We start from the raw sequence: 13,668 nt of genomic DNA, 5'->3' as shown, positions 1-13,668 counted from the left end.
TTCTGGATAAGGGCAAAAAAGATCACATTTTCCTAGTGACAGTCCAGTGTGCACCACAAAATATTTAAAAACAAATGAAAAGAAACTGCCTTTTGGTAGCCAATGTTGGATATAATCTGAAGGAGAAAAGACATTCAATAAGCAGTTGGCATTAAAACAAAGTTTCCACTCCCCTAAACTTAATTTCTGAATGTTTTTTGACCAATCCTAAAACAGATAACCTTTTAAAAATATGCATTCAGCATTTACAGAACTCTACGTACCAAGACCATGACGATGAGTGGACATAGGTGGCATTACACTCCAGGTTTTTGTTCTAGGGTTATAGCACTCCACAGTATTCAATGTTTTCAGTCCGTCTCTGCCACCAACAACATACAATTTATCATCTAAGACTGCAACTCCAAACTGTAATCTTCGTCCATTCATGTTTGCAACAGGAGTCCACATGTTGGTACGAAGTTCATACTTTTCAATGCTTGTAGCTCCTGAATGACAACATATGCAAGTTATAGAAAAGTCTGAATTATTAGGATAGTTTTTATTTCAGCAATATGTGGATCCCACAAGGCAGCATGACATCCTGCAGTATGTTCTTAATTCTATGTATACAAATAGTCTTTTTTGACTTCTTCAGGAATTAACTGTACCATTATAAAGGAGGACTTTCTCAGTGCTTTTCAAGACAAAATGCAGGATTTCTAACTGCTTTGCAGAATCAAGCCTTTAGAAATACAAATGTTAGGAATATAAAACAACCCTTGTGAAATGCAATTATATATTGAAATCAACTGTTTTGTAATATTAGGAAAAAAATCTGAAGCTATCTGACATGAAGTACTAAAAGTGCTAATTTTAAAACAAGTGAAAGAAAACACTTTCTGTGACTTAACTTTTCTAACTTGCCAGATTCCTTCTAACTACCATTAAACCGTATGGAAGTGTCTATAAAAAGAAAATCCAAGTAGGTCTGACAGAACCATTTAACAATTAGTCAAAAAGTGTATTTTTGGGGTTTTTTAGTGCATATGCAGGTCACCTTTGTGCCCTTTCTGTCATTTTCTTCCTTTTCCAAATTACTTCCTGCTCAAGTAAATAAAGATTAGTTTTCACTCAATTCAACATTTCACTACTCAGAAATCAGATATTCCCTGGATAATTTCAAATCAATCGTAACTCTAGCTTCCAGAGTGTTTACAGTTTTATCAAAGCCACATAGGTTTTTTTAACCTAATAAACAGTGTACATTTAAGACGTTTCATGTTCTATACTGTAGAATCTTTGAATTTTAGAATTAACATGTTTTAAAAACATCTATCAAACATTTCTTTTAAAAAAACCCAAAACTACTCATCAACTAATCATTATATAAGCCAATACCTTTTGTTGCATCCATTCCTCCAACTGCAAACAACACGCCCACTGTGGATTTTCTAGGTTTGGTGCGAGGACTTTGCAGCATAGGTCGTCTCTCTGGCAACAGATGGTACTTCATTGCTTCCATAATGAGTTTTTGACATTCAATGTCATCCCTAAAGAGTGCATTATTTTCCATATCTGCCAGAAACTGTGAAAAAGAAAGAAAATTAAACAAGCTGTATTGCTATAAACCACATGCAGAATACAAACAAGATTACAAGAAAACATTTTATCCGAAGACTTCCACTGCCTGATTTAAAATCTATGTATTTTCAAAATGGTCATATAAAAAAAGACTAGGGTAAAGATAAACTTGTAATAAACAAAACATTCACATTTTAAGCTAAGCCATTAAGTATAAAAAAAAGGAAGGCCACCTGATCTTAATGGATGATCTAAGCTTAATGGTCCAAAGGAAGAAAACAAAATCTCCTCATGTTCCAGTGCCACTACAGGTATGTTCAAGGAAATGGAATCAGGCTCTGGGTATGTAAGTCAGTTTAACCTCATGCTCTTACTCCCAAATCCACCCAATCCAGAGGTCTTGTATTGGGTTTGCGTGGCAAGGTTTTGGTAGCACGGGTGCTACAGGGGTGGCTTCTGTGAGAAGCTGCTAGAAGCTTCCCCTGTGTCCAATAGAGGCAGTGCCAGCTGGCTCCAAGATGGACCCACCGCTGGCCAAGGCTGAGCCAGTTGGCAACAGTGGTAGTGTTAAATATGATAACATATTTAAGAAGGGGAAAAAGTTGCTGCGCAACAGCAATTGCAGCTGGAGAGAGGAGTGAGAATATGTGAGAGAAACAACTCTGCAGACACCAAGGTCAGTGAAGAAGGAGGGGGAGGAGGTGGTCCAGGCACCGGAGCAGAGATTCCCCTGCAGCCCGTGGTGAAGCCCATGGTGAGGCAGGCTGTCCCCCTGCAGCCCCATGGAGGTCCATGGTGGAGCAGATATCCACCTGCAGCCCCACACTGGAGCAGGTGGATGCCCGAAGTCTGTGACCCCGTGGGAAGCCCATGCTGGAGCAGGCTCCTGTCAGGACCTGTGGAAAGAGGAGCCCACGCTGGAGCAGGTTTGCTGGCAGGACTTGTGACCCTGCAGGGGACCCACGCTGGAGCAGTCTGTTCCTGAAGGACTGCACCCCGTGGAAGGGACCCACGCTGGAGCAGTTCGTGAAGAACTGCAGGCTGTGGGAAGGACTCACACTGGAGAAGTTCATGGAGGACTGTCTCCCATGGGAGGGACCCCACGCTGGAGCAGGGGAAGAGTGTGAGGAGTTCTCCCCCTGAGGAGGAAGGAGCGGCAAAATCAATGTGTGGTGAACTGACCACAACCCCCATTCCCCATCCCCCTCCGCCACTCGAGGGGAGGAGGTAGAGAAATTGGGAGTGAAGTTGAGCCCGGGAAGAAGGGCGGGGTGGGGGGAAGGTGTTTTCGGATTTAGTTTTTATTTTCTCATTATCCTACTCTGATTTTGATTGGCAGTAAATTAAACTAGTTTCCCCAAGTTAAGTCTGTTTTGCCCGTGATGGTAATTGGTGAATGATTTCTCCCTGTCCTTATATTAACCCACGAGCCTTTTGTTATATTTTCTCTCCCCTGTCCAGCTGAGGAGGGCAGTGATAAAGTGGCTTGGTGGGCACCTGGCATCCAGCCAGGGTCAACCCACGACAGGTCTGTAAAAGCAGCTTCAGGCACAGTCTGAATATTTTAAATATATATTCTATTCCTCACTCTGACAGTCACCCAGATCACAGTATATCAATTAATACAAGCCTTTGCTAAAAATTTTAAGATCAAGGATGCAAGCAAATTTGACCAGTGTTAAATTTTAAATCTGACTTAAATAAAATTCCAGTTAAATAAAGACTACTAATAAAAGTTATTAAGTTTAAAGATTCTGGAGTCTTTTGTACTCCATGTTTGTCAGACTGCAGGAAAAATATATTAGTAGGTTGAGTGTCCCAACTGTAATTATTAGAAGTCTAGACAACTGGCATTTTTCTGAGCTGCAAGACATGGCCTGAGTAACAGAGAAAAAAAGCAAGTGAAGTGCCCTACTGGGACTTGGACAGTTGTCAGAACAATGAAAAAAAGGCAAATGCCTCTGAACTGCCATCACAAAATTCAAACACTTTGTGAATATTAGAAATATAAGTCCACAAACCAGAATGAGATGTCATTGTTGAGCTGTTGACAGCCAACCAATAACAGGTACAAAATTGCTGTGAAATTAGTAATTAGGAGTACTAAAGGAACTCGTTATGAAATAGTTATGCGTATGGTGTACATGTCCCTGGCTTAAAGCTGCCTTAGGACTGCGAAGTGGCAAATATAACATCCGCGGTTCCAGAAGAGATACAAGATAAGTACAGACTGCTAAGCATGAACATCTTTGTATCAGGCAAATCAACAGAAACTATGACAGAAAACATAATTAACATACACAGAGAATAATTAAAAAAAACAACTTTCAAAGCCCTTCACCAGTGACTTTTCAGAAAACTGAGTCTGACTTTTGCAGTATTTCTCTAATTGGCTAATGTTCTGATTCTACTTAAAATAGCAAATTAAAATGTTCTCATGTAAATTAGCAGAGGAAATTTAATTTTCATTCTTTCAGTACTTCTCATTGTTCCTTCTCTTGACCCAAAGCACCACTTACCACTTCTATCACTTCACAGGGACACTTTGTGATTATAAAATAGTAAACTAAAAGCCGTCTTTTAATTGCCAGCGTGCAATGCTATGAAATTGCACATGATTTAAAAAAAAAAAATCAATTAATTACTACTGTCCTAAATCGAACATTGTCATAGTTGCATGCATGAAAATTAAGGCTTGTACACAACTTGACCAATTCAGACCTCCAATATATTTTTGATAGACAAGCAGCATTTAATATTTAAAGCAACACCATGTGTGTAATATCTGAGATTTGCAACAAGATGCAACTTACATTTTCTCCAGTTTCTAAACCCCCCCAAGCTATGAAGAAGTTTTCTCATAGCACAGAGTCTCAATCTCTGAAAACAACTTCATCTCAGTTAAAAAGAAATGCAATCTAAGATTGTTTTGGTACCCCAAAAACCTGCAGGCTCTTGAAACTAAACCTACTGTCTTACAATTTTCTATTCATCACTCAAAGAGCTTGGAATGGGCTTACTTAAATGAAAGCCAATTTTTTCCAAGTTTTATTATTTACATAGCTCCTTGTACTAAAAGCATTTATAACTGAGTAGTTACAAATGATGTGTTAGTATGAAATGATAATCATTGGAAACCTGATGAAGAGAAAGGTAGTGCAGATACTTAAGTACTAAGAATGTCTGTCTAAACAGAAGCTGAACCATCTTATAACTCAGAAATTGCTTAATCATCTTTTTCATTAATTTATCAGAGATGGAGTACTTGCCACCTTACAGCTTAAGAAGCTGACAAATATTCATCTTTAGCCTTTGTAAGAGCAAAAAGAGACTTACAAATATTTAGGACACTGCTTGCATTAACCAAAGAGATGACAGAATGCTGTGTACAAAGAGATGCATAAAAACACAACCAATAAAACTGACAATTCATTATGATTTTTTGCTTCCAGTGCTACAGTTTCACAGTATTTCCCAAAGGTTTTTTTTTTTTTAAGTGTATGAATCTAATATTCTTTGCATCTCTGCTTGCAACATTATTGATTTCAGCAGGTTGTTCAATTTTCTAATTTCATTTCTTTCAAATAGCTTTAACCCTTCAACCGTAAAATTGGAAACCTTTTCATTATGTTATGTTTGCTGTCAGATTGCCTAATATCATGTGATCATGAAGCAAAACATGATTCTGAAAACGTTAAGACTGTTTTGGGCACTTCAAGCCAATTTACTCAATGCACTAATTGTTGCCATATTAAAATCACAGCTTTAACACTATAATTTGTTGAAGAAAGTAATAAATAAGAAGGCAACAGAAAAATATTGTATTAGAAATATAAATATATATTTGGAGAAGACATGAAAAAGATAAAATAATAAGTGAAATATGATACTGTTTTTGTGTTTCATTCCACTATTTTCCTAATCAGTTACTGTGTGGACATAATTTGATTTCAGTACAAATTTCTGGGATAAATTCTGTACTTTCAGTTTCTAAAGGTGTTTCAATTACAGTCAATTAAGTAAAAGGAATACAGCAGTGGTTACTTAATTATCAATTAATTAAATGCTCAACAAAAGAATTATTTCCTCCAGGTCAACTGGCTTACACTATTATGTTTCTAGAAAAAGTGAATTACAAAGCCAAGGCCACAACTGAGAAAATTCTGTCACTGCATATATAATAATCATATGGAAATATTAATACTAAAATGCTTGCTAGTGAATCTTTCTATCCAGCAAGAGGATACCAGATTAGAGGTAATACACAGAATGTTGTGTATGTGATTTATCACTATGCATGAATCGAACTCAGTTTTTGTTGTGTTAATGAATTCTACTTATTACTCGGGTTCCATAAAAATCTCATTTTCTTCACTTAATAGAGAGAATTCTCACTAAACAAACTGAAAACTGTAAAGCAAAATCCTTTGACTGTGTAGTAAGTGTTAAATATTACTAATGAAGGTCCAGCAAGGAAGGCTAGCACAAGAGAAGAAAAAAAAATTAAAAAAAAAATCAAACCTAGTTTACATGCATGCTATCAGATAACAAATGCAATGCTACACATGACACTAACAAGAGTAGTCATTCCTACAGGACTAGGAAAACTGTAATTCACAACTATTTAAACAAACTGAGCTCAAGTCTTCCTCAACATTGTGTGTAAATGTCCAAGAAGGAGAAAAAGCATTGATTGGGAAGAACAAAAAGTACCCAAAGATGGTTTATCAAGAGTTAATAGAAGAAAAATCACTCCAAATAATTTATTCAAATGGTATTTCCTATATCTCAAGGATAGCTATAATTATATGAAGGAAATGTAATGATCCAAATAAAGTGTGCAAGGTCCATAAAGAAGAAATTTTAAAAGGACACACCTTCTAGTGACAAACGTACCCTTGATAAGCATTTTTCTAGGCAACAGAAGCGATTTTTTCCTAGCAGCTCCATCCCTTCTTGCGTCCTGACTGATCTCAGGTTAAGATCAGAATACGCTGCAGTTCACAAACAGACACAAACTATCATGCCTATACAACATGCTAAGTCCTTATATGCAGCTCTAAGAATCCAAATCATTAAGAATCCTGAAGCTTTTATGATTTGTCACTATCAGTATATTGATGCTGTAGACATTATGCCCACTGTAATCATGGTATAAACTAGAGAGGAATTGAACAATTTACTTGTGGAGCAAGGAGAGGCAGTCTAATGTAAGCCAGGAGTTTACTGAGATCTTTCCTTCTCTGTTCCAGATCATGTCGAACCCACGTAAGTAGTGCATTCAGTATAGTTTCTTCATTAGGAATATTCATGTCATCACTTGCTAAAAGCTTTGCAATTTCAGTGGCTGGCAATAATAGAAATTCCTGGTTTCTAATTACTTCCATGAAGTTTTCCTGAAAAAGAAAAGTATTTTTAATACAGGTGACATCATACTTTGAAGACATTTTATGGAACTCCTACTATATCTTATCCCTCTTTTCCCTCCCCTCTCCTTTGTACCATTAAATACCACCGGAGAACTGACCTGGGAGGGGAAAAAAAAAAGTAAAATAAAAATGAACCGAGTTATTTTGACCCCTGATCATTTCCCCAACTCTATCATTCAGTCCCACAGACAGATGTGCTGAAACAACCGAGGGGGAAGTGTATGGACAGAAATGAGCAATGGGTTGTAGGGGTTACTATCTTGGCACTGCAGATTGAAGAAATACTTTCTGAAGTATAGTTTTAAAAAAAATAAAAGGTGCAGTTTGTCCCTGTTGACAGTGTAGAATACAACGCAAGATGCTTTGTCAAGCAAAGAGCACAACATGCTACAGCTACTGGGCACATCTAACTCTCTTCATTACTGCTAGATTAAACTATTGCGTTAAGTTTTCAGAGGAAATAAACAACGCTAGATTAAACTATTGCGTTAAGTTTTCAGAGGAAATAAACAACGCTAACAATTTTATTGTTGATTTTAAATGGATTATTTTAAGTTTATTTTACTGTTTTTTAGGTTTTATACAGCTGATCTGATTGACTGGGGAGCAAAGAGCAAAACATACAAAGAATCCACAATATTGTACACGTCCTACTTTATTAACAATATTTACTTTGATAGGATTCAATTTTCTAACATTCATGCTGTCATTTCTGGCAACAAATCCTTACTTCAAAATAGGAAAGTCGCAATATGAAACATTTCCGACATTGATATCCTATTACTTCATAATACTAGGACTTGCAGAGTATTCTGTAAGGATTCTCATGAACTTAGGCAGAAATAGCAGAAAAGTATGTAGAAACACAATCAACACTATGAACTTACAGTGAGAAACCTGAATGCAACAGAAAAGGGTGAGATCATGTCTATCCTCTTTCCCCCTACACCTTTACAAGGCAGTGAAGGAAAGAAAAGTAAAAGCAGTCTATGAATCACAACACGTTCTTCTATTTTGGTAGCTCAAAACCCAGTTAACCTTGTACTCCAAACTGAGAGTAACTTCATGACAATGAAACAGCATTTTAGTAAAAGCACTGTGGATTGCTAGATAGCTAGCCAACAGGATGCTGGTTTTGCTCTGCCATCACATGTACCTCCAAAACACCTGGAGGATTAAGTGCATTAGATCCCCAGACAGGGAAGTCTAACTGGGCCTAATATCAAAGTTAGCCTTACTTAGTATCTTGTTTAATGATTTAAAAAGAAAGAATTGCACACTAATGAAAAAAACTCTGGATTAGAAGCACATACATGTTGGGGGGAAAAAAATAGGATTTTTAAGTAAAAAAAAAACGGAGAAACTTGGGAGCAGAAGCAGGACCTGCACTGCAAAACAGGTACGAATTTAGCATATAAAATGTCAACAAAAACATACAGTACCGTTTGGCATTGCATAGGCAAAGGACATCATGACAACAAAGTAAAAAAAGTAACACTTCTTCCTTTTTATTGCTTAGTCTAATAATTTCAAAGCTATACCTCAATACTCCAAAAACATTAACTAATTAAAGAATGCTGAGCAAAGAGGAAAAAACTAATAAGGAGTGAACCAGTCCACCTTACATGAAAGCCACACATACATAAGATGGCTACAAGATGTCTAAGGGGAAAGATCTAAGTGACTCCACTCCACAGGTAACTCTGGAGTTGAAATTAGGAAAAGAATTGAAAGTGTTATCTGTGCACATAACTGTATTCCTGGATAGAATTTGGAAAGGAAAATTTTACATTTAATATCTGAGAAGCTTTCCTACTAGAGAGATCCAATTGGCTACACAAAAGTAGGCCTTCCAAGTGAAAACTGTAGTAGTTTAGAAGGGAGAGAGAACTGTCTTTTCCTCTTTAATTTAACTCTATTACAAAATGAAAGTTAAGAAAATGAGCAAATACAGGAATTAAAAACAGTGAAAGGACTGTACCAGTATTCAGTAGCACTACGCAGGCACTGTTACTTATTTTATTCTGGTATCGAATGCTTGGGAGTAAAATTGAAGCTGAAATACAATCAAAATTATTTCCAGAGTTTAAACGTGCAGTTCACAGAAATTCAGATGCCACAAAGTTCATTTTTTTCACTGCTGTTTTTTTGTTGATTCTCTGTCCTAGAGAGTATGCAAGCTGGAGCTGTGTTTTTAGTTTTGCTGAATAAACAGGCAGTGAGCACTGACAAAGAGAAAAGCCAACACTTACTACCTTTAACTTTCCATATTGTCTATCCGGATCACAGGAAGAGGAAAGGGAAAGCACCTGCATGGAAAGTTTCCTTTGTCTCTGAAGGCAACGACAAGCCGATCTTGCGTAAGTCAGTCAGGGATCCTCTTTGGAAAGCTTTTTTCCAACTGGATTTCATCACTTCAACAGCTGTTGTATGTAAAAAGCCTGATTTTCCTTCTTGTTGCTTGCAGACAATTGCTTTCTGATGGGAACAAGTTCAACTTCCTCTTGCTCCCATTCTATTTTTAAAGCAGAGACTCCTTTTGAGCATAGTATCAAAGCATTCCACTGGGAATACAGCCACTCTTTCGCCTACGTCTGGGGTTTTTTATAATCAGAATCTGACAATTCCTCTTCCTCTACAGACAGAGATTCTGAAGACAAAAAGGAGGAGCCAGTGTATCTCCTAGCATTCTTAACCTCCTCATTAGCCTTTTCTTTCCTTCTTCTTATGGGAACTCTCTGTGGAAGAACAGGATATTTCAGAGAACAAACCGTCTGTAGTTTCAGTCCCTTTCTTTCTGGTCCTGAAAGTAAAAAAAGAGTTTCCCACCCCCAAAATTAGCTCCTCAAAGACCTTGGAAACTTTATCAAATGAGTAGCCTGAGGCTTATGTATTAGCTAAAACAGGGACACACGGTCCCCATGCTCAATGCTGTGCATTGCTCATTCACATCATAACCTTAAATTCACCCTTCAGCAACTGCAGAGTGAATAGTACTGATATTCTTAACCACAGGTCTGCCTTGGACTTGATACAGAGCAAAAAAAATATTAGGAGCACATAAAAGATAAGACATCATGACGCTTATTTCTTAGTGATACTTAATCCCCACAGTGGGATCCGGTGAGATGGTTAGTCTCTCTCTACACTGTGCCAGAAGGATTAGAACCTTGGAGAGCATCAGAACACCTGCAGGCTGAGAAGGACGGTACACTGAGGTGGCCCAACAGGCAGCTCTAACCACAGGGCTCTGTTTAAACTCTGAATCTGGGCAGCCAAAAAGCAAGAGGTGCTTGACTCACAGGATCTGAATAAGAACAAACAGGGAATGTAATTTTGTCTACTGGCTGCTTTAGTCAGCTGGTCAACTGAGGTATGAATTCACTAAGAACTGAGCTATCTGACCTCCTGGTAAACTATTAATAGTCAGATAGATGTCAGATAGCAGCTACTTTACTTTTAGTCAGCTTCGACTGCTGCATTAAGCGATAAACCAACCTAATGCTTTTGGTGTGCCCAGGGTTTGTTTAGTGTACAACTATTGTAGCTTGACTCCTCTCCGCACAGTTTCTGGATTCCAGAACAGGCTGGGCAGCATGCAGAAACCTATTTAGTCTTGACAAGGCAGTACTGATCTATTGTGCTAGGTAGAACTTAGGGAACTTGAAAGACAGAAACATCTTGGGTTTTCACAGGTGAAAAGAAATGAATGAGTATTTTCCAAGTCAGATGATTACCGAGCAGGATATTTTGGACTGCAATTTCAGGTGCAAGAATATAAAATCCTTGGTTTAGGGCACTAACACAATCTTTGGGTCTGGCCCTTGGTGGGCAAAAAAATAGTGAAATTTCTCCCCTTTTCATGCTCCCCCCTACCAAAAGAACAAACTGTCCTGGCTGTTGCAAGAAGAGAGACAAATTATGCCTCTGATTCCTCCTTCTCCTGCAATGATTTTTTGTTACCCAACTCCTCCTGCCTTACAGGAGGAAGCAAGTCTAAGTGTCCCACATCTGTTCTTCTGCAAAATTCCTAGCGTCTATGCTTGGCTTCAATCTGTTACTCTATTCTCTCTAAGTTTTTCTTCTTATAAACAGCCATTGACTGTGCTCAGAAATCACGCAAACTCCAAAATTAACTTTACCTGAATCTTGTAAATTATCACTGCTTACATACTTCTGAAGAATTCTGATGAAAATCAAAATGGCTTTTCACTCTGTTTTAAGCATGGAAAGCTGAGCAACAAAGATTACAAAGCTATCTACACAGGGATTGACTCAGGCACTATCACATATAATGTTTAGAATGTCTGCTTTTTCTTTTTTGGTTGTAATTAAGAAATTTAAAATCTGGCTACTGAAGAAGCTACTGACACTCACCTAAGAACACCTCACGACTCACCATAGATATTTCCTGTTCTGGAAACAACACAGGCTAGCTTCTCCTCATCTGAAAGTATTAACTTCCCTGTGGTTTACTTTTTTGCGGAAGAGGAGCTATTGGTTTTCATTCAAGGTACGCTATCAACTGTTTCAAACAAACAAGATGACAAAAGGGGTGTTTCTTTTGACTTTGTGAAGACAGCAAGAGAAATGCACAGAAGGCATTTTGTGCAAAAAGGCTTTACGAATTAAAGTGAACAGATACACTACTGGCCAGCCTAATACAATTACTAAATTTACAGTTGTATGACCCCAATACTATATATAAACGACAGCAAAACAGGATAACCTTTGTACAAAAGATACCTTTACCCAGATACATCTCATCATTCTGTCAACTGTATTTTAAAACCCTGATGCATAAAAATCAGAGATGCTCTTTATACAGCATTAAATCCACTACTGATCACTTCAGTTTATTTCATGTTTCACTTAATGCGTCCTGAGGATTTTTCAAGCTTTAGTTTGCAATGTCAAAAATTAACCTGTTTTGATGATAACCTTAAAAATTGTTCTTCTCTGAAAAAACAACTTATCAACTGTCAACACAGTAAGCAATAAAGGAATGCAGCACAAGTCCTTTTATCATAACATACATCTACATCTTTAATATGAAGTGCATCATTCAAATCCTTCTTACTAGTTGTTTTTTTAATCGCACTGTATTATGCGATTAAAGTCATGCCGTAAAGTCATGCTAATGCTTTCCAATGACACTAATGAACATGATTCAGACAGAGCAGGTCTATTAACAGAGGTAGGCCTACTGGGATAACTCACTGATTGGTCCTTCAGTTTAACCAAATGCTCATTTCATCTGAAATTCTAGGCTTCACGTAAAGAACTATTTTAATGAAGCTGGTAAGATGATTATCAAATTATAGCATGTGTCATAAAAACCTTTAAAACTGAGAAGTTGTTTTAATTGCAGAAAAAGTTATATGGCAATCTGATTTTTTTTTCTGTCAAAGGAAAAGAAAAACTCATAGAAATAACATATATAAATTAAAATTTAAGTATTTTATATTATTAATTACCTTCTACTTCAAGTTCTTTAAAAGAACAAAAATTACATGGAAAAGCCAGAAGTATATACTATACTCGGTATAATCCCCCATTGTTCTATGCTGCCCACTGCAGCATAAAAATAATTCATTGTTTTAACAAACAGAATTTCCAGGTACTACAGGTGCGCTTAACCCTTATGCTCTAATACTTCTTCATGGAAAGAGCATCAAGTGGCTAGCACTTACTACTGTTGAACATTTTTTTTTTTGCAAACAGCTTTTAAACAAATGAAATTACTTGGGGATTTATTTTAATTGAAGATTCAATTGGACTATACATTTCTATGCAGTTTCCATAGCAACATTCATTTCAAACTAAAGAAGCTGCTTCTCTATTACTCATTATTACTAAAATTCAATTTCATGTCTCTGTTGGAACTAAACAACATTAAAAGAGGCCTTGGGAAGAATCCATCTAGCACAACTAATTAGTTTTGAAAATGGCTTTTTAAAATCCACCTGATTTAAATTTCATGCACAAAGCCTTAAAAGCAACAATTTTGCCACTGAAGTAAGCAACGGCCAAAAGGCATACAACTATTTTCCTGTGGTCTGAACAAAAGAAAGATAGGTACTGTAAAAGAATGGCTTTTAGAAAGTTCACAGCCCCCTACCACCACAAGTCATGAATCGCCAGTCAAAATAGTAAGACTGTAATCCCTAACATTCATCTTTAAAGATGCATTAGTCTAACATTTATTACCGTTCTGATCTTGGCAGTCCACTTATAAGGGACATGACAATAGCATAGACCAAAATATACGCTTATTCCGAAAAAGAACAACTACATCAGAGGAGGGAGGTTCTCTTTTTGCATGCTTTTTGTATCGCTGTCTCGCTCAACATCAATTCTAATATTCCTCAGAGACATAAGCCACATTTAACTTTACTGTTTCATCTGACTGTCTTCCTAATTGCAGTCTCCTTATTTTTGTTTGAGCAATAATGAAGATCAAGAATAGAAACACGTAAGTTACAATCTGCACACTATTTATTGACCTGTTTTGGTAAATTTCAGCGTGTACATGATTTTAAATACATCAGAGATCCACTCACTAAGGAAGAACTTTATATCATATTAAAAAATAGAGCTATTTTAAACTGTTATACATACTAAACTAAGTTATTTTAAGCCAAGGAGAAATAATAATAAAAAAAGACATTTTTAA

General features: G+C 36.9%; 1 protein-coding gene across 7 annotated transcripts in view; it reads right to left on the bottom strand.

The window, feature by feature from the left end:
* Nucleotides 1-13,668, bottom strand: part of KLHL5 (kelch like family member 5) — a 65,017-nt gene that overhangs the window by 10,467 nt on the left and 40,882 nt on the right. For all 7 annotated transcript variants that reach the window (XM_076336105.1, XM_076336101.1, XM_076336103.1 and 4 more), the window contains 3 exons: nt 6,747-6,959; nt 1,381-1,567; nt 264-488 (listed from right to left, as the gene is read on the bottom strand). In XM_076336105.1, the coding sequence (XP_076192220.1) occupies nt 264-488; nt 1,381-1,567; nt 6,747-6,959 (625 nt within the window). The remainder of the gene's footprint in view (nt 1-263; nt 489-1,380; nt 1,568-6,746; nt 6,960-13,668) is intronic.

Source organism: Aptenodytes patagonicus, chromosome 4 (genome assembly GCF_965638725.1).
Source record: "Aptenodytes patagonicus chromosome 4, bAptPat1.pri.cur, whole genome shotgun sequence".
Lineage (NCBI taxonomy): Eukaryota > Metazoa > Chordata > Aves > Sphenisciformes > Spheniscidae > Aptenodytes > Aptenodytes patagonicus.
Note: the sequence above shows the minus strand (reverse complement) of the source record. Positions and strands in the feature narration are given on the sequence as shown.